Source organism: Sitophilus oryzae, unplaced genomic scaffold (genome assembly GCF_002938485.1).
Source record: "Sitophilus oryzae breed Bouriz unplaced genomic scaffold, Soryzae_2.0 scaffold_738_pilon_pilon, whole genome shotgun sequence".
In the NCBI taxonomy this organism is placed as follows: domain Eukaryota; kingdom Metazoa; phylum Arthropoda; class Insecta; order Coleoptera; family Curculionidae; genus Sitophilus; species Sitophilus oryzae.
This window is the reverse complement of record NW_022147349.1, coordinates 945,158-965,642: the sequence shown is the minus strand read 5'-3', so window position 1 is coordinate 965,642 and position 20,485 is coordinate 945,158. Positions and strand designations below refer to the sequence as shown.

Below are 20,485 nucleotides of genomic sequence, written 5' to 3'. Positions count from 1 at the left end.
GCCAATTCTTATCTTTCTTGACTAATTTCACTTGGTTGGCATGGTGTTCTTATTTTGTTATTATTTATAACTTATAAAAAGACAAAATATATTATTAAACGGTTCTTTACAATTTACATTACACAAACTAAAACTTAAAAAAAATAATATCACTACATACACTTTAAGTTATTTTAGAAAATATTCAAAAAATCCGCCATTGTTTCGAGTACATAAATACGTCTTTTTAAAACTGAATTTCTAGCTATTCTCACAGAACGACCAGTCGACTCAATTAAATTTCTCCTGTCGCCAAAAAGAACTTATGAATTAAGAGTGCCTCTCTTAATTCATAAGTTCTTCTGTAAACCTTGTAAAGTACCCGCGAACCATAACCTCAAATTTTCCAGTTTTCTACTATGAATTTGAATTCATAGTTGGGGTTTTTTTTGGCGCTCGAGATTGAAGAAGGTCGGAAGGTTGAGTGTTCTGAAATTCTGATTTTCCTTTATCTGAGAGATCACGATTCATTGGACATAAATCCCCCTTCTCGAATCAGCCCTGGTGAGTCCTTTCCAATAATTTCGATCGTATTTTGATTAATTAGAAAATTCTAACTATACTTCTTAACTTTCACGTGCTTTGAGTGGCACTCTTTTCATGTTAAGCGGGACGGGAGGGCCCTCAGGGGACCCTCCAACCCATCACGATTACGCCCCTAAACTAAACTGTAAATTGACAGAGAGAAGCCTTATGCTGAAGGAAGTTCTTAATAAGAATCCAATTACGAATACTCCATCGATTGAAGAGATCCAAAGATATGAGGAAGAACTATACGAAATCAGGTATCAAAATGAAGAAAACCCAGAAATAATGTCCGAAATATCCCAAAGCTTTTTCAAAATAAGAAGAATTTACAATAATGTAACAGAATATGACATCACGGCATTTCAGCCATTCTTAATCATTATAAAAAGTAACCTAAATATCCATCCCATGAGCGTACGCAAACTTCTCTATGAAAACAACATAGAAGGTGTACAAAAAGTAGAAGCCAAAGGAAGAGCAAGGGTGGGAGTATATTTTCAAACACCTGACCAAGCTAATCAATTTAAGAAAACAAAGGACTTAACTAATAGGAAATGGGAAAAATACATACCTCCTCGTATGATAACATGCAGAGGAGTTATCCACAATATGTCCAGCGATATCTTCGAGGAAGACATTATAAATCACGGAGCTGGCATAAGAGGCGCAACAAAAAGGGCAAGAAGAATATACAAAACAGTAAGAACTAGTGGCGTGATACAGAAAGAGACAACAAACTCGTTCATAGTTACATTTAAAGGAAACCAACTTCCTGTGGAATTTACATTATATAGAGTGTTAAGAGACGTCCTTCCATATAAAAACCCAGTAGTGATATGCCGGAATTGTTTCAAATTTGGGCATAGAGCCTCTCAATGCAGAAGCGCAACAAAATGCATCAAATGCGGCAAGCCCCATGAAGCGGAGAACTGTGCCATGAGGGACACTCAAATATTATGCATCAATTGCAAGGGTCAGCACGCACCAACCAGTAGGGAATGCAGAGAATTTAAAAGACAGCACGAAATTGCAGACATAATGGCCAAACACAATATATCATATTTCGAGGCTAACAAATTATTCCCCAGAAACAATGGCGTAGAGTTGAACTTGAGCCAACATTTCCCAGATACTCTAAGAACTGAAGTACCCAGATCGACCAGAAAACATGAAATTATATCCGTTCCAAAAAGAACTAGACCTCGTCCCCCCCCTTCCCAAAAACATAAAAGACCATCTTACAAGGATATTTTATTTCCAGATTCTGCTAGAACTAGCACCACTCCCATTTCAAACGAACAAGTAGTAATAGGTTCACAAGCTGACAACCTTCCTGAATTTAGATGGAATGAAAACATGGAAATACTGAACAGAAATTAGCATAATGGAAGAAGATCAAGACAACGATGGGACTACCATAGTGAATAATACTTCTAGCTCCTACAAAAGTAAAAGAGCATTGGAAATGATGTCCTGAATAGCGACACATCAATACCAACAAGTAAGAAATCTAAAATATCACACTATTTATCAAATTAATATTAATAGATATGTAAATAAATAAAATTCAATTATCTTTTAAATGAGTGCTTAAAGATATTAACCTATAGTAGTAACTTATGTTGATAATTTTAATAGTTAATTTTAATATTAAGCATATACTTTATATTTTGATAATTAAGTCACAAATATACCTAGAATTTCAAATACAAACCTTAATAAATAGCGATGATAAACACTTGGAGAGAGAGAGGAAGAATATTAATAACATTAATTTGGGCATTTACATGTCGTTTTGAGAGACCTTACTCCAGACATTATGGGTCTGAACGAGACATGGCTTAGAGATTCTCTACATTTCAATATTAACGGGTATTGCTGCGTGAGAAACGACCGAGAGGACGGAAGGGGAGGGTCGCCCTCCCCTAGTGAAGTCCTCAATACCATTTAACATCATAGATATTAGCAATATAGATCTCCCGGCTAGATTCCAATATATAATAATAGAGACAAAGGAAATGTATGTCGCTGTTACCTATAATTCTCCAGATATCCTCATCCCTAGAAATTTCTTTACCCACTTAACAGCTGCCGTGGGTTTGAAAAATTTATTAATCATGGGAGATATGAACGCACAACACATGTCATGGGGTTCAGGAATAAACAACAGAAACGGACTGATAATTGTGGATGTGATAGAGGATCACAGTATGGTGTTTCTAAACGATGGCACGGCTACTAGAATAACTCCTCCGGATCAACATAAGAGTGCCCCAGACATAGTCCTGTGGAGAGGAAATGGTCGCCCGTTTTCGGAAACGGTCGAGGTATGACGCAATATTAAACGATTCTCAAAATCCATCAACTCTATCTCAGCGATACATCCTCTTCACGGAAACATTGCACAAAATATGTTGGACGCATTGACAAGTCCAACATTTAATTACGATATTGACGCAATAAACTATACGAAGTTTCAAAGTCCTTCATTTACTTTCCAAGAACTTATGGCTGCCCTAGAACGTAAGAAGAAAAATTCCTACCCGGGTGTTGATCAGATATCGTATCTTTTAATAAAGAATCTTCCTATAAAATTTCAAGAATTCCTGCTGTCACTATATAACAAAATTCTTCTCCAATACTACCCTATCCCGAGAGAGTGGAAAATTGGAATTGTGTGTCCAATTCCCAAACCCAATAAATCATTAAAGACATCTCCGGATACCGACCCATTACCTTATCGTCCTGCGTTGGCAAAATTATGGAAGATATGATAAAAACAAGAATCGAGTGGACCCTCGAGAACGGTAATATATTAAAGAGCTCCCAGTCTGGGTTCAGAAAAGGGAAAGGAATATTGGACAGTATGGCAGCACTAACTTCCACAGTAGTGGATGCTCTTTCAGACAATGAGTATATAACACTCGTGTTCTTGGACATGAAGAATGCATATGACAATGTGAAGATTGATGTTCTTATCCAAAAAATGGCAGCCATGGATCTGGAAGAGGACTTGTGCAAATATGTAAGAAGAATACACTCAGATAGAGAAATCTACGTTCTGGAGAAAGGAAGCAACAAGATGATAGGACCCGGTCTGGCCAACAGGGGAGTAGCTCAGGGCTCACCCCCTTGCTCCGATATTGTTCAACATATACGTGAACAGCATCGGAGAATACGTTTCAGAGGGAGTGAGAATCCTTCAATACGCGGACGATATAGCTCTCATCACACAAGGTCATGACGTCAACGTCATGGCGCAGAGGATGAACTCCACATTGAGTAATCTAGAAGAATGGTCTAGAGACCATGGCATTCAATTCTCTCCAGAAAAGTCCTCATGCCTCCTGATTCAAAGAAGGAAACGCAATATTAATTTACCTGTTATTAGGTTCCACAATCATATCATACAATGGTCTGATTGTGTAAGATATCTGGGAACCTACATCGACTCATATTTTAATGGGAAACAACATATAGAGAGGATATGCGCCAGGACCTTGAAAGGCATAAATATCATGAAATACTTGTGTAAAACATGGTGGGGCGGTCATCCAGGCAGCATGCTAAATTTTTATAAAGCTTATGTAAGATCACATTTAGACTACGGGGGTATGTTTTTTGCAAAGTGTCCTAAGACACTTTTGGTAAGACTGGATAGGGTGCAGTATCAAGCACTGAGAATGTGTATGGGCATGATGAAGTCCACTCCTACAAATGTCATACTCTCTGAGGCAGGGGAAATCCCTCTGAGTTGTAGACGTGGGTGGTTGGCCACAAAATTTGTCCTTAAAGCCTTTTCGAGCCGAGATAATCCTATCATTGATCAAATAACAGGCGCTTACGCAAGGTTTAACCATTCATATCAGTTTTGGTCAAGATATCAGGTACCTCCCTTAATCGAGGCGATTGATCAAATCTTCCCGTGGGTACAGGATATAGAGGTCGAGGATATACATCACTTTTTTGGATCGGGGTTGAAGTTTGACAGATCGGATTATATTAGATTCAAATTAAATAAGCAAGAGGACAACTCCTCAAAGTTTAATGAAATAATAGGCACTCATTTTCAAGATAAAATAAAATTTTTCACAGATGCCTCCAAAGAGGCAAACTTTAATGTTGGTATTGGTATCGTCTGCCCAGACCTTAAAATAGAGAGGACGTACAGAATCCCCAAGTTTGCCACAATATACACAGGAGAGATGGTAGCGATAATGAAAGCCCTGGAGCTGATTTAGACAAGAAACGCATACAATTCATTAATATTATCAGACAGCCAAAGCGCCCTCAAAGCAATAAGCTCCATACCCGCATACAAGGATGATCATATAACTTATTTTGTCAAGAAGTAGCTAATAAGACTAAAAGAAGGTGGATTCAGTATCTCCTTGGGATGGATACCAAGCCACACCCACATAAAAGGTAATGACAGAGCAGATTACATGGCTAAAATAGGAAGACGGAATGGACAGAATGTAGACATTAAATGTTGGTACAAAGAATTTTATCCTGTTGTGAAAGAACAATTCTGGGGGTCGTGGTTGGAACGATGGAAGGAAGATTCAAGACAGAAAGGATGTATGCAGCAGAGCTGATTGAAAAAACATACAAGTACCCTTGGTTCGGTACTTTAGGTAATACATCAAGGAAGAAAATCACGACAGTCATTCGCATGAGAAGCGGACATTGCCTCACCCCAGTTCATTTACATCGAATCAGAGTCAAAGATGACCCAAGATGCCAATGCGGCGACGAGGGCACGTTAAATCACATTTTTTTTCAATGTTCATTATTTCCAGAACAAAGAGAAACTCTGTACAAATCAATCACCAACCATTATAAGTTCGCCCCGCATGATTATACCTCCTTATTGCATGCGAGTCTACCCTTAATCGAACATGTAAGTTGCTTTTTAGATTCTTGTAATCTAGAATTGTGAAATTTTCGAAGACCTATCCTGTAGTTCACAACAAAGCATGTAGACTAATATCAATGACTAACTGGTTAGTCATTTTCATATAAGCTTTTGCTTGCTCCTAACATAGTAGGGAAAGACTAGAATAGATATGTCAGTATCTGAACTCATCCAATACGTTTATCTGTTTCACCTAATATAGGACTCACCATTAGACCCAATACTCAACCAAAGAAGAAGAAGACCTGGACTACCTTTCCAGGATACAAGACAAACATTCAAGAGAAACGACCTCGAGTCGGACGCTTTCACGAGCTTCTCTTGTCTTAAATTGAAGAAGAAGCAAAGGATAGGAGACTATTACCTGGCCGTATAGTCCTGGAAGCTTAGGCCGTAAAACTAATCAAGAAAGAAAGAAAGAAGAATTCATAGTTCTCACAAGTATGATTGGTGTTATTTTGTGTTTTTTTTTTAAAGAAACGTAAGTATTTTTGACGGTCAATCTATCCTTAACTTTTATTTTTTACGTTTCGTTCCGAGCCCAACAAGCTTTTATATCATATAAATTGTGTAATGAGATTATAAGTTGATAGTAAAAGTGTTACAGATATTTATTTTCTTCTTTTTAGAGCATTTAAATAAAAGCTTTTATTTAATTTACAATGTATGTATGTATGTATTTCAAAAACGGCAAGAGTGGCTGGTATAGGGTTTGAAGTAGGACGAGGCAGGATTATAGCAGCCAAAGCAGGAACTTGTTTCAGCCATCCTGCTTTTATTGTGTTGCTATGTGTGACGTCACCAATCAGACTTAAACTTGCTGTATCTTAAAAACAGCAAGTATTGCTGGGATGAAATTTAGTGCAGGATGCAACAGGGGTATAGCAAGCAGGAACCAGTTTTGGCGATCCTGCTTCTCATGTGTTGCCAACTGGGAAGTTAGCAACCAAAATAAAAGTAACTATAGCTCAAAATTGGTAGGTGTGGCTGGGTTGGGATTTGAAGCAGGATAAAGCAGGATTGTAGCAGCCCAAGCAGGATCGTATTTTATAATTCCTGCTTTCAATGAGTTCCTAACTTCCCTGATCTGTAAGTCATGCACTTTTTCAAAAATCTGAAAGGAGCATTTTTATGACCCCATAAAACTGCAATTCTTTCCCCCTTTAACCGACTCTATCTCCAGTAGTTTCCGAGATACCCATAGAGAACTTCGTAGGAAACTCATCCTGTATGTAATATATGTAATGTTTTATGATTTTCAATGATACGCGTGGTTATATTTTGAATTAAAAATGAATTCTATGTTGTTTTCATATTAATTTTTGTTTTATTAACTATTTTTAAAAGCGATTAGGTTTCTCTACAATGAACACATGAAACTCAGTTATTTGTAGAGATGAGAAAACTGCGACTCTCCAATCGCAATTGATTGAAATTGCGATTGCGATTTTTAAATCGCTGCGACTACAACCTGCCATTGGGATTTTAATATTCAAATAATGTACTAGGTATATAATTGTCTGTGTATGGCCCTTAACATTTAAAAAAAGTTAATATTTTTTAAGCGTAAATGTCAAAAGTTGACATATAATATGCCATTTTTATTATTATTTTATATTCACAGGGTCATTTTCTATTGAATAAAGTAAAAAAATATCGAGGTTGCCATTTAAAAATGAAAAGTTGTAGTTATTTCCGGTGAAACAGGAAGTGGTCGAAACGAATTGAATACGTCAATCAATCCCAATTTATGTCATATGCTCATATCAAATCTCGTTTTTTTATCAGAAAAAATAAAAAATTATAGGGGCGAACCATTCTTGAGAAACATCCAGTACAGGGTGCCCCACTAAGAATAGCTCTCGGCTGTATCTCGGAGAGTTTTAGCCGTAGGGCTTACTGAAAAAATATTTATAACTAAAGAGGCTATGAGAAATTGCTGGAAATTATTTTCAAGTTTGTAAAACGGCCGCTAGGGGGCACAACTGCAACAAAAAATAAAAAAATATAATTTTTACAGAATTTTGCCTAGATAATGAGTACTATAAATAATAGCTTCATAATCTTCAGTAAATTTTGGATTTTCTTTGTTAGAACCATTTTCCCTTATCTGCTAAAATAAAGTGGTGGGGGAAGGTTAGATCTATCTTTATTTAAATGTCAATAACTCCGGACTTGATTATCAGAATCTAACAAACGAGGGCTCGTTTAAAAGAGCGTTTCTTACTCTATATTATACCATAATAATAATAAGAATAAGGTTTTGAACGTAGACGCTAGGGGGCGCTTTCTTACAATTTAACAAACATAGCGCGTTTTTTCAAAAAAATTAAATACGATAGTATGTGTAATTTTAGCTGATAGTAAAGAGTAGTAAAAGCTTAAAAATTCAGCGAAAACCGTATCTTCATATCTTCTTTCAAACCGAAGATATTAGCAAAATTATAATAAATACTAAAAAATATGCCCTTAATTACCTTATTTTTACAATACGGTATCAGTAGCCCTTGTGATTATGCCCATTCTAACAAAAAATTACGATAAAAACAGTTTTTTTTTAAATCGACGAAATACCAGAATACCATAATACCAGATGTATTAATATCTAATAATTAAGATATTAATATCAGTGAACAAGAAACGATGATTCAGTGAAGTCATGGTAGGTTTTGGAAAAAAGTTGCTTTTGACGTAATAGTATAAACGTCAAATTGTTATTAGATCAACATTTTGATAGTCTTAGCAGCGTTTTTTATCTTTTTATTGCTTTTTCAAAATGCCAACAACTTCAACTACTTCAAATAATAAAGGTATTTTGAAAAAGCAATTAAAAGATAAGAAACGCTGCTAAGACTATCAAAATGTTGATCTAATAACAATTTGACGTTTATACTATTACGCGAAAAGCAACTTTTTTCCAAAGCCTACCATGACTTCACTGAATCATCGTTTCTTGTTCACTGATATTAATATCTTAATTATTAGATATTAATACATCTGGTATTATGGTATTATGGTATTTCGTCGATTTTAAAATAACCTAACTGTTTTTATCTTATTTTTTTGTTAGAATGGGCATAATCAAGAGGGCCACTGATACCGTATTGTAAAAATAAGGTAATTAAGGGTTTATATTTTGGTATTTATTATAATTTTGCTAATATCTTCGGTTTGAAAGAAGATATCAAGATACGGTTTTCGCTGAATTTTTAAGCTTTTACTACTCTTTACTACCAGCTGAAATTACACATACTATTGCATTTATTAAAAAAAAAGGTCAATATTTGTTAAATTGTAAGACAACGCCCCCTAGCGTCTACGTTCAAAAGCTTATTATTATTGTTTATATGGTGCAATATAGAGTAAGAATCGCTCTTTTAAACGAGCCCTCGCTTGTTGGATTCCGATCATCCAGTCCAGAGTTATTAATATTTAAATAAAAACAGATCTAACCTTCCCCCACCACTTTATTTTGGTAGATAGGGGAAATGGCTCTAACAAAAATATTCAAAATTTACTGAAGATTATAAAGCTATTGCTTATAGTACACCTTATCTAGGCAAAATTGTGTAAAAACTCCATTTTCTTATTTTTTTGTTGCAGTTGCGCCCCCTAGTGGTCGTTCTACAAACTTGAAAATAATTTCCAGAAATTTCTCATAGCCTCTTTAGTTATAAATATTTTTTCCGCAACCCCTACGGCTAATACTTTCCGAGATACAGCCGAGAGCTATTCTTAGTGGAACACCTTGTACATTATTGATCTGGGCCCTAGAAAATAATACCTTCTGTATAAATAAATAAAATTGGAGATAAAAATCAATCGTAGTTTACTATAAACTGCTTCAATGGACCACAGAATTACATTCGCAAGAAAATCACAAAGCGCAGCTCCTAAAAATTCAAACTCACAGATAGAAGGTTATCACGGTTCTAGTTTACAAAATCACAATCGCAGCAAAATTGTAAATCGCAACTGTATTGATATTAATTGCTTAAACTAAAACTCGCAAATGGAAGAAATCGCAGTCGCAGCTTCCTATAAGAGCCAATCGCACGTTGCGATTGCGATTTTAAAATCACTACGATTGAATCGCAGTTTGAGATTTGTTGCTCCTCTCTAGTTATTTGAGCTCTATTATTAATTATTTTTTCACTGGGTTGAGATTGTAAAAAATAATAAAATTTGAAGAATATTAAACCACTGTTATACAAGGATTGTGTTTTATATCAATCAGTCTCTACTTTCAACAAACTGTTTAAAAAAATTATTAATGCTTAAAACACTTGTCCACTTAAGTTTTTGTATGGCCATATGGTTTTCTTAATAGAATACTTCTTTATAAGTATCCTCTTGACGGTTACAATCTTAAACTGCTTTGGAAAGTGGACAATAAAATAAAGTAATAAGAGAGAATTTAATTTTTTTTAAAATTATTTTATTCTTAATTTATATATTATTTAAATAATAATTTAGTTAAAAAAAAATAAAAAAACAAATACCTAAACATGGAACTTACAATATACATTTTATACATACAGGATGACCCAATATTGTGACATAGCTCTAACGTTTACCTTCCAAAAAAATCAAGAAAAAGTATGGGAAGGTTAAAACTACTCCTAACCCCCACATAAATTTTAGTATATATTTTCCAACTCCTGCGACGACCGACTTTCTTTTCGTAAAATGGTCCTTCTAGTATTTACCACATTTTTTGTCTCTTGTAAAAAAACGCCACCGTGTATACTTTTTGAGGAAAAAAATTATTTTTCCCAAGCTGACTTCCAAAAAATTTTGCCAATAAATCAAGCTATAGAGGCGCATAAAATCTATATATCTATATATATATTGCTATCTATATATATGTATAACTAATAATCTAGTTTAAAAAAAAAGTTTATTTTTTTAAAGCTTGATGCCCTCTAGCGTTTCTCCGCATTTCTTTTTCAAAGCATTTTTGTATAGAGGTAAATTGTGTCCAATGAACTTATTTTTATTCTAAAAATACGTAGTAGTTCCACCAGTCCATGGAATATATTGGACGGAATATTGGGACCCATTGTATATTAGGTATTACACTTGTTTACGTATATACAAGAATATTACCCATTACCTTACAAAGATAGGCATGCGGGTACTTTTATATTAGACAAGTCTGATAACTATTTTTTTATTTTGTAGATATTCTTCTAGTGGCGAAAAGCACAAATTTGTTTGAATAAATGAACCCGCCACAAAGTTATAATGTTTTCTATATTTTTATTGTTAAAACTCATTTTTATTATTCAATAAAGTAATGCTTACCTTGCCCCATGATTTTAGACTCATTATTTCCATCAACTAGCCATACTGTAAAACAGTAGCTATCACACTTTACATAAGAGTTCCCAAGCGAAATGGAATCCAAAGAATCAGTTTCATCTTCACTTAGATGTTCAATACTACCCTGGGTATGAGCACACATAATCTGAGATGTCCCATAGGATGCATTGCAACAAAACATAATTGAAAATAGAATTATCCCATACCAAGCCATATTTATAATCTAAAAAAAACGTTGCTTTAAAAATGCACCAACACAATATTCAGTATTTTCGTCTACATATTCAGTACTCTAAGTAAAACATTTAAATATACTTATCAACAACTAAAATGTATAAAAATAAGTATACAAAACCTCATCTAAATAAATACCAACATATAAAATAAATATGCCAATAGGTAATACTTCTTAAAAACAATTTAGATTTGATATAAAAAATTATATACAAAACGTATAACTTAGATTAAATTAATACAAAATAAATAATACCTAGCTACTAAATACACAGATATAGAAACAAGCATAGGTAATCATAAAAAAGCAACTCTTTTTATAAAACTTACTTGCAAATATTGCAATTTGTCTATATATTTATAACTCCTTCCTATCGTATTAAATTAAGTCCATTCTCGATATACCTAATTAATACATTATTATTCAATTAAAATAAAATATAAAAATTAATTTTGAATAGAACACTAAACAGACTGACACTGATCAACACTGATACATAAAAATGCGCAGTGTACAACTATACTGTGAAGTGACAAGACCGTATATTTACTCTATTTAGTGTTCAGATATATTGAATGTATTGAACTCAATCCAACTCAATCTGAATAAAAAACAATAATTTAATAGTTATACATATCGCCAGACAGCCGCCAGTTTGCCCCGCAGCCATCCCATCCAGCCATGAAAAAAATATATCTTAACTGCGCACTGCGGCACTGCGCAATCCCACTGTCTCATGTCAGCTCATGTGCAGAAGCCATGCAGAACCATAATGCAGAACCACAGCAGAACAGAGATAAAATACATGATAAAATATTGACCTAACACGTGAACCATAACAGAAATCTATAATCTCTTTCCCTCTTTCCTATACCAGATCTCTGACCAGATAAACCAGATGTCACTTTACTATTTTCAATGATCCAAAGATTAATTATTTCTCACCATTATGGGAAAATCAGGACTACGGAGACCAGGGTTCGGAAGTAGTTAATGTAGTTAATTGAGACGTAATTTACCTGATTAACTACGTGTAGTTTATCTTGAAAAACTACGTCTTTTCCCGTTTGTTAACTACATGAAAACTACGTTAATAAACTACCTATTGATATTATGAATAATTTTGCTTTGTATGAAAAGTCTAAATAATTATGATGGGAATGGTTATATTTAAAGCCATATTGTTTCTGTTTTCTTAAATACATTATGGGTTTTCTAAAGCTTTAACTTATTATAACCTCACCTCAAACCTTTAGTATTTGAAAATTACATACATATGTTACATAAGCTACACCCTCTACATAAACTACATTAACTACATGTAATGTAGTTTATGTAGTTCTTAAAAGTAACATGTAGTTTTCCGAACCCTGACGGAGACTAAAGCCAAAGAATATCTTAATACGATTATGTGTTATCTGTCGTTAATCCAGATGGCCATTGCTTACGGAACAGCATGTTTTCGATGAGACAGTTCCCTATTAATGACACAGAGGGCGCCTATAGCCAAATGTAATAATATTTTTAAAACGAACGAATTTGGAGCCACACCACGGCCAGTGAAGCGACGTAGCCGGTGGTTCACATTTATAAGCAAATTCCCGGTCAAACCCAGGAAAAATGTATATTCGGACTTTAATACTAGACAATTGGATATGAAAATACTAGTCGCAGTGGATGTTTGAAAGTCAGAATTTCTAGATGCATATATATGCTATTTATAGCCATGAAATTTATAATTTAGATTTTATTTTTATTATTTGTCTCTTAATATTCATTAGCTGTAAAATAAGGGTAAAGGTTATCTATATAGTAATAAATAAAATTTGGCACATAGGTTCCTTAAGTGATGTAAATGAGCACTAAGAAGGGATTTTTTGAAAATTCGACCGCTAAGGGGGTGAAATTAGGGATGAAAAGCTGCATAAAAATTTGTTAAAATCTGGTTTAAGAGTATGAAATTTTTCACGAGTGCTCCTTGACTGACGTAATTGAACACTGAGGGGCAATTTTTGGAAATTCGCTCGTTAAGGGGTGATATGGGGGGTACTTTTGTATACAAAAAAAGCATGTCCTAGGACTACGAAATTTTGCACAGAGGTGCCTTAAGTAGCGTAACTTAACAGTTCGATTACAAAGCGATTTTAGGAAATTCTTCTACTAAGGGGTGAAACTGGGGGTGAAATTTTGCATACTTTTTTAAAATTAGTCCGAGGAGTTTGAAATTTGGAAATTGTTAATTAAGTGACGAAAGTGAAGACACTCAGAAGCCAAATTTTGGACATTCATCCCTAAGAAATAAGGGATGAAAATTGGTATAAAAATTTGTTAAAATCGGTTTTAGAAGTATGAAATTCTGCGTAGACGTTCCTTATGTAACTTAATTTAGCACTAAGAGGCAATTTTAGGAAATTTTGCCTCTAAGGGGGTGAAATAAAGGGTGAACGTTCTGAAAAAAAATCTGTTGAAAGTATGAAAATTTGCACAGAGGTTCCTCAAGTGATGATGAAAGTGAGTACTCAGAAGCGAATTTTAGGCATTCGCCCCATAATTTTCGCCCCATAAGAATTAAGGGATGAAAATTTGTACAAATATTCTTTAAAATCGGTTTTGGAAGTATGAAATTTTGCGCAGACGTTCCTTATGTAACGTAATTTAGCACTCAGGAACAATTTTTGGAAATTCGCCCTCTAACGGGGTGAAATGAGGTGTGGACGTTCTGAAAAAAAATGCTTGTTATTGCTAAATTACGTTACATAAGGAACAAACAGAATTTCATACTTCTAAACCCGATTTTAACAAATGTTTGTACAAATTTTCATCCCTTATTTCTCTTAGGAGATGAATGTCCAAAATCCACCTGTACAAAATTCCACACTCGTAGGACTGTTAGTTTTAACTTTCTATTGTTAATCTAAGGTTTTAACTAACAATTTATTAAAGTGCAACTATATAAAAATTATACAGGGTGGCGCCTCTCATACGACTCGGAGGCTCCAAGGAGAACGACCAGTTCGTATTGAAATGAAATTTTGTGAGCATATGTAAGTTAATTCTGCGCACGTTTTAAAAATATAGAGAGTTCTACAGGGTGGCGCCTCTCATACGACTCGGAGGCTCCAAGGAGAACGACCAGTTCGTATTGAAATGAAATTTTGTGAGCATATGTAAGTTAATTCTGCGCACGTTTTAAAAATATAGAGAGTTCTACAGGGTGTCCCCAAAAAAAGTTACACATCAAATTTGTGTTTTTTTGTAACGGAATACCCCCTTTATTAATTAATTTTTAGATTCTAAGAGAAAAATAAAGGTGTGTTTTATTAGGGAAGTATATGACTGAAATGTAAGGTTTTAGACTTACTTAAGATTTTGAAGAACAATTTTTAAATTTCAAGAAAAACTACCTAAATTGGAATTTACTCTATTGCACTTTAAATCAAATTAAAACCTGACCCATAAAGTTATACAGGGTGGGGCAAAATTAATGCTGAACATTGGTATAACCTGTATAACTCCTTTAATACCCACCCTGTATAACTCCTTTAGTTTAATTGAATCACCCAGAATATTATTCCGATATTCAATGGGAAATTCATGTCACTTCCAAATACTATTAAGGTTGCCGGCCTACCCCTCAAACAAAGATTTTCCTAGATATTTTCATTTCTATGATTTAGTGTGAATAGATCTTTATTATTTGATAAAATCTAGTTCAACATAGCTGTCAAATTAGTTCAACTTTAGCAACTAGTTATCATTTTGTGTCAGTTCGTCAGTTGAAACAAAAAAAAATCTAAGAAATTTTCCGAAAATAGAAACTTATCCTACATCAGAGAGAATTGATATGATTCTATTAGTTAGCTCCTGATTTTATCTAGTCTGGACTTTTTTATTTGATTAACATATATCAAATAAAAAAGCCCAGACTAGACAGTGTTAACAAAACTCGACCAAACCAAACCAAACTATTGTCTGAAACTGCATTTTTTTACTTACTAAATATGAATTTTACTTTGTTTTGTTGATCTTTGAAAGGTGTATAAAGTCGAATCATTTTAGATTGGACATTTAAATTTTATGGGATTTTCGGGATCCCGGAATTTAATATCGGGATTTCGGAGATAAACATACACGCCGCCGGGATCCTGGGAGTTCGGGATTTCAGGAAACTCTAGTCGTGAGATTAATGATGTACAGATGCATGTCATGTTGATTTGGAAGTGACAATCGATAAGATTTATCATATAATTTTACATACCTATTAAACGACAGCGATCTTCATTTCCAAGCCCACTCCCATGCCTTTTTTTTCTATCGTACGGTATATTCACTAACTGCATTACCTACTTATAATTTATAACAGTTTATATTCACTGATTCATTTATAATTTGTATCCACTTAATATTACTTGATTTATCCATCGTAAACTTTGCATAGATATAGAAATATAACGATGGACAACTCTTAATGTGTTAAATTATACCCTACGATCGAAAAAAAAACGGCGTCCGATTGGTTTGGAAATGACGATCGATGACATTCCCCATATAATTTTACATATCAAATGACAGCGATCTTCATTTCATAGCCATCGCTGACGCCGTTTTTTTTTCGATCATACGGTATATGGTAAAAGCCATCGATCACCATTTCTAAGGTAACTTAACGCCGTATTTTTACATACAAAATGTGCAAAAAAATTCTATATGAATGAACTCACAATTTTCTATCCACTTTGTACATAAATTAGGATCTCTTGACGCATGAAACTTAAACACATGTACACCTGATTTCCGAGAAATCTCACAATTGTAAAATTGACACTTATTACCAGACATTTTAATAATAATTATCACTAATCGCACAATTGTAATCAAAGACAGTCAAAGGTATATAGTATATTACCATCACAGATTACCATATATTACCCGGCTTTTAAAATATCCATTAAAAACAAAAAACAGTAAGGACATATCTAAATCTTCTATTTTTGTCGCATATGGTTCGTTCCTGTATTATTCTATGATAAGGGAAGGAATAGATATTTTCTATGATAAGTGGTAAAGCTAGGTTTTCATATGTACAAATTTGGCAAACGTTCCAGGAAATTCGGTCATATTTTTATTATAAAATTATTTATCATAAACAAATTTATTGTAAAAAAAAACTTTTGAACGTATATTCAAATTTTAAACGTTTCAATTAATAAATAACGTAAATCACTTTTAAATTAAATTTAAGAAAAAAAATCAAAATTAATAAAACGTAAATCACTTATGAACAAATCATTATTTTAATTTCAAATTTATATTTCGAAGTTATATTACAAGTTATTTACTGTTGTCTTATACAGAGTATATCAAGACAAATGCGAAACTTTAAGGGGTGTATTCTTTGTTATTTGTCAACATTTTTAAAATAAGCTGAAGAGGTTGAAATAAACTATTTCTAATATTCATACGTTTTTATGACTTGCAATTTTTCCATAAAATTCATTATTTGAGGTTAAAAAAAAATGTAAATTATTATGTATTGGGACCAAAAAAATATTTTAGCAAAGAAGCTGTTCGCCTTAAAAACAGTTTTATTTTCTACTACTGTAAAATATTTTTACAAACGACATATAAAGATAATTGATTGACAAACATGTTTTAAGCCACCCTTCCTAAATCTTCCTTAAAATAAAAAGATTAACAGATGGGAATACATATTATACCGCATGATCGAAAAAAAAAAGGCGTCAGTTGGCTGGGAAATGGCAATCGATGACATTTCCCATATAAATTACATTTAAAATGACAGCGATCTTCATTTCATAGCCATCGCTGACGCCGTTTTTCGATAATATGGTATATCAAATAAAGTATTATTAGAAAAGCTCACTAGATTGTTTTCTAGTAAAAAAGACCTTATTTTGTCACAACAGGTGACATTTTTTTGTTTTAAATCAAGTAGGTTTTAAAAAAACTACAATAGGTAAAAAAGTTTCTAAACAAATAGAATATCCAAATTAATTTATTTCCAATGACAATAATGTGTAAGTTTGTAATTAAAGTTAGTTAATAAGAATAATAGGTGTAGTATATTTCAACATCATTCACTGGTTTTAAAAACATCAAAAAATATGCATGTGTTTTCATAGTATAAATATGAATTGTTCCTTACGTTAGTTCTTATTGATATAAAAGCAAAAAAGTATAAAAATTAAAAGCTGCAATTTTATTAAAAATATGTTATTCTAACACATATTTTTTTAACTGTAATGTTCTAAATTGATCAAAATATAAATGTTATTTTTTTCCTAGGAAAAATAAAACTTCATAACTTAATTTTCATAAATAAATTTATTTCTATTAAATTTTATAGAGCAATTTGTATTACAGTTTTATTTCACATATTTTGTAATACTGCTTCGGTGCAGTGCCCCATTGCTATCTGTGAGTTCATTTAAATTATGACGACATTACTGATCTAGAAGATAAAAATGTACCTAAGTATAGTCTGTGAAACGAATAACTTTGAATTTGACAGTTCCCGCGGGCTTTTCTAGTGTTAATTTTATTAGGTTAGCAACTTGCGGCCATGCCTTGGCCATGCTGACGCAATGCCGTCTCTAATAGAACAGCCTCGGAACTCGGAACGAGATTTATAGCATCACGCTAGTTACATACTACAGATTAATATGTTGTAGAATACATGGAAAACATAATTATTCCTCGTATTTTTGATTTGTATTTTAAAAATGATATAGTTTACATGAAATATACATAATATACAGTTAATATAAACAGTTAATATAAATAAATTAATATAAAAAAAATATATATACAGTTAATAAAAAAACGTTGATTAAGTTTTCATTTGGTTTTTCATTATTTTTTTTTTGGTTTAAAAAAAACGTTTCGGCTAACATTATAGCCTTAATCAGTGCTGTGTCATATGATTTTTTTTTTCATTTTAAACCAACAAAAATAATGAAAAACCAAATGAAAACTTAATCAACGTTTTCCCCTGAACCTAAATCCCAAGAAAATCAAAAATTTTAGAATAATTTTACATATAAAATGACAGCGATCTTTATTTCATAGCCATCTCTGACGCCTTTTTTCTATGATATTGTATTATTTGCAAATATAATTTTTGGAACATTGATACCTACTTGCAAAATATACATATAAATTTTGTGAATGCAAATAATAATACATCACAATTAGTAGATATTAAATGTTTTTTTGTTAAATTAAATCGATTTTCAAACCAAAATTTAAAATATATTTTACATTTTACCCATTATCTTATGTACCTATTCATTATTTGTATATTGTAAAACATTTGCTGCATTTGTATGGTTCATAGTTTATATGCCAAAGTATTTATTACTATAAATAGGTATATAATATATTGTATTTATTAACTGTATATTATGTATATTTTATGTAAACTATATCATTTTTAAAATACAAACCAAAAACACGAGGATTAATTATGTTTTCCATGTATCCTACAACATATCTATTAATCTCGCTCGAGGCTGTTCTATTAGAGACGGCATTGGTCTGATATTTAGAAATGCCAAAAGCTGATGACATTTGACTTTTGACAATTATGCCATTTCGTGTTGATTTTTGCAAGAAGAGGCAAAACTGTGACTTGTTTTATAATTTTCCTTTTCTATTTCACGAAAGTAAACAGAGTTACCTATCTGATTCGTTCAGTCACTCAATTTAAAGAACATCAGTAACTTTATTGACAGAGGTATTTTATATTTGCCATGTTGGTAAAAAATAACGGTCAAAATTCAAAGTTATTCATTTTATAGACTATACCTTAATATTATAATCAAAAATGGCTAATTTTGTAAATGATTACCTAGGTATAATGGTTAGATGAGTTATGAATGTAAACTTCTTTACATTGGTTTCTTGAAGTTAGGTGATATTAATTATCTTCGCATCATCATGGGCTCTAATCAACTGTAGAGTATTCGTCAATCAACCTGAAATATGTAATATTATTTACTTTATATTTACGAAAAATTACCATTTTCTTTTTATGAAAATTTTGAGTTTAAATTTAAATGTGATTAGAATAAATATACATCAGTATTTAACATTTTATCATAGGTAATATTCTATATATTACCTGTGATTTTATGCTAAAATGTTTAGTTTTGTGAAAATATTACTTACCTATAATATTTAAACGAGTTCCTGAATGTACAATTTGTTTATCACGATGTCAAGTTCTAAATCTTGTATTGGTTGTCTAAAACTGTTTGATTTTGCTTAGTTATATTGTATCCTATATTTTATTAAACAAACTCAAAATAATGTTTATAATTACCTTCATCAGCCTTCATATCATTAAAGTTATTATTATCACTTATCATTATCAGTCATTATGTAGTTATTTGTTCATTTGTTGCTCTGTTTGTTGTTGTTTGTTTTCAAAGATCATTTTTGAGGTTAATGTCATATGAAACTTTTCGTAATTAGGCAACTGGTAAATGACGTGTGACGATAAATTAATAAAATAATAATGAACGTATTAAGTTAAATATTTATATATTAATTTAACATATCTATTTCAGGTAATACCCTATTTCATGTTTATAAATTACATAATTTTTAATTTGGTATACCTTTAATTTTATATATTCATAATGAATTGAAATATATTTCGATATAACGTTTGGCAACCACGCAACTGAAGTGCAAGCGACATCTGTGCAAGAGAAGCAAAACCTCCCAAAAAAGTGAGAAAAGATATCTAAAAATTGGTAATGGTGTGTATCCGGTGGCTGACCTTGAATCGAGTTTTTGCTGCATATAGTCACAGGCACTACGCATGCGCACATCTTCGATGTTGCCAGATTGCAAGTTATTTTGGAATTATTTTCAGTAGAAAACAAATATATGCTTTTCAGTGTTTTTTTGTCAATATATACCGTATGATCAAAAAAACGGCTTCCAGTTGGCTGGGAAATGACGATTGAGGACATTTCCCATATAAAATAACAGCGATCTTCATTTCATAGTCATCGCCGCTATTTTTTTTAAATCATAGTACGCGGCATTATTTATATTATTATTTTAATATTTCGCACAACACGTGAACGCTTATTATGTATTTTCATAGTCAATAAAATTAAATAGAAATAAAACTCTATATTCCTATAATTAATCTAATTGCTCTATATTATTATGCTACGTTTAAAAAGGGCTTTATTAAAAATTCGGGAAATTAAAAGGGATGTGTCCAAGTTTTTTCTTTTTTTTTAATTTTTAAATGCTGTAGCTTCATGTCATGTTCATAATAGTTTTTTTAACATTCGATCAAAACTACGGAGGCCTTAAAAGGCCTTTTAGCCTCCGTAATTAAAATTGTGTAGAATCAGCTTCAGCAACATTAACAGTTACCTTGTTTAATCCTGCTTATA

At 32.4% G+C, this 20,485-nt stretch overlaps 1 protein-coding gene and 1 long non-coding RNA gene across 3 annotated transcripts in view; both read right to left on the bottom strand.

Moving 5' to 3' along the window:
• Positions 1–11,884, bottom strand: part of LOC115888398 (bone morphogenetic protein receptor type-2) — a 34,133-nt gene extending 22,249 nt beyond the window's left edge. Inside the window, exons 1-3 of one of the 2 annotated variants that reach the window (XM_030908116.1) lie at positions 11,679–11,884; positions 11,375–11,449; positions 10,793–11,033 (exon numbers count right to left, since the gene is read on the bottom strand). In XM_030908116.1, coding sequence (XP_030763976.1) covers positions 10,793–11,024 — 232 coding nt within the window. In that variant the 5' untranslated portion in view covers positions 11,025–11,033; positions 11,375–11,449; positions 11,679–11,884. Of the gene's footprint in view, positions 1–10,792; positions 11,034–11,374 lie in introns of both variants that reach the window. The other variant, XM_030908115.1, reaches the window with a different exon arrangement.
• A 5,159-nt stretch (positions 11,885–17,043) lies between these two features.
• Positions 17,044–19,627, bottom strand: LOC115888457. Its single transcript, XR_004051265.1, has 4 exons — positions 19,390–19,627; positions 19,236–19,317; positions 18,916–19,042; positions 17,044–17,517 (listed from the first exon to the last, which is right to left on the bottom strand). It is a non-coding gene; the product is annotated as an uncharacterized LOC115888457 (long non-coding RNA).
• Positions 19,628–20,485: the final 858 nt, after the last annotated feature.